Genomic DNA, 1,308 nt, shown 5'->3' with positions numbered 1-1,308 from the left:
ATATTTTTATAATTATATTTATAGACGATTTATTTATTAAAATGTAAAACACAATAACATTCTATATCAAATTTTTTCATAATTAATGATTGAAAAAATATTGAAATTAAATTTTCAGTTTGGTATGACACCTCTTGGCCAGGAACAGACATGTCACCTAAATCTTTACCGTTTGTAGAATTGGATATTAAAAATAGACCTTGTAACTGTAAACCTGATTGTAATTTTTATCGTTATATTATGGAATATTCAGCAGCAAGTCTTGACAAACGCGTTTATTATAATGACTTTACTTATACAACTTATCTTAGGTAATAATTTTTTTTAAAGAATTATATTAATAAATTGAAAATTTATTAAAATATTAAAAAACTTCTATAAAAAAAATTTATTTTTTTAATTTTAATGAAAAATAAGACTTTTTATAAACTTTTATAAATAAGTAACTTTCTATTATTTATTAATAAATCATTAGATAAATAGATTATTTTTTTTCATAGCAAAGGTAAAACTTGGAAAAATCAGAGTATAATTCATATATTTTTTGGGGATTTAATTTCTATTCGGTATCGTCGAGATACGCGTTATGGTTGGCGTCACATATTTGGTAATATTAATTATTTTTTAAAATAATGAATAATGAATTTGAATTAAAATAGAATATTAATATTAGTGATAATAATAATAATAATAATAATATTATTATTAATAACAACAACACTTAACAATATTAATGTTTTTTTTAGCAACATATGGCGGTCTGTTAGGGATATTCGCTGGTTTTAGTTTCATGTTCATTTTTGAAATTATTTATTTTTTTGTTATTCGAATTCTAACAGATGCATATGCAAGAAGAAATACGGAAAGCATAAATTAGATGACAGAAATTTTTATTAACTATACAAAAAAATTTTGTTAAATATATATTACTTACACTATAATACTTTATTATATTATATTTTATATTGAAAATATTATTTTTTATTTTTTTGTACTTGTGCTTGATATTCTGGAAATTGAAAATCCGAAGATAATCGACATGACTTTATTTCAGGTAACTGAGCAACGAAATTTATTCCATTTAATACTCCTCTTTTTTTCTCTACTGAATCAATTGTTTTTGAAACAGCTTTTAAAAATGTAATTTTATTTTTTCCATTTTGTAAAATATTACAAAATTCTTGTATAAACCATGATCCTACGAAATTATAAATTTAATATATTTAAAACTTATATATAATATATATATATTATAATTATTTATTACCTTTTTCTTTATGGCGTACAGATACAAAACCTTGTATAGTT

The 1,308-nt window shown here is 20.5% G+C and overlaps 2 protein-coding genes across 2 annotated transcripts in view; one reads left to right on the top strand and one right to left on the bottom strand.

Annotated features, from left to right (window-relative positions):
- Positions 1-924, top strand: part of LOC102677815 (sodium channel protein Nach-like) — a 3,845-nt gene extending 2,921 nt beyond the window's left edge. The window contains 3 exon segments of the mRNA XM_006620900.2: positions 59-311; positions 501-607; positions 747-924. Of these exon segments, the coding sequence (XP_006620963.2) occupies positions 59-311; positions 501-607; positions 747-877 (491 nt within the window). The 3' untranslated portion in view covers positions 878-924.
- The window catches only part of LOC102672168 (caspase-8), a 2,748-nt gene continuing 2,313 nt past the window's right edge, over positions 874-1,308 (bottom strand). The window contains exons 7-8 of the mRNA XM_031513010.1: positions 1,268-1,308; positions 874-1,198 (exon numbers count right to left, since the gene is read on the bottom strand). The exon at positions 1,268-1,308 is cut by the window's right edge and continues 11 nt beyond it. Coding sequence (XP_031368870.1) covers positions 975-1,198; positions 1,268-1,308 — 265 coding nt within the window. The 3' untranslated portion in view covers positions 874-974. The remainder of the gene's footprint in view (positions 1,199-1,267) is intronic.

The sequence above is a fragment of the Apis dorsata genome, unplaced genomic scaffold (genome assembly GCF_000469605.1).
Source record: "Apis dorsata unplaced genomic scaffold, Apis dorsata 1.3 scaffold_553, whole genome shotgun sequence".
Taxonomy (NCBI): domain Eukaryota; kingdom Metazoa; phylum Arthropoda; class Insecta; order Hymenoptera; family Apidae; genus Apis; species Apis dorsata.
This window is presented reverse-complemented; position numbering and strand designations above follow the sequence as displayed.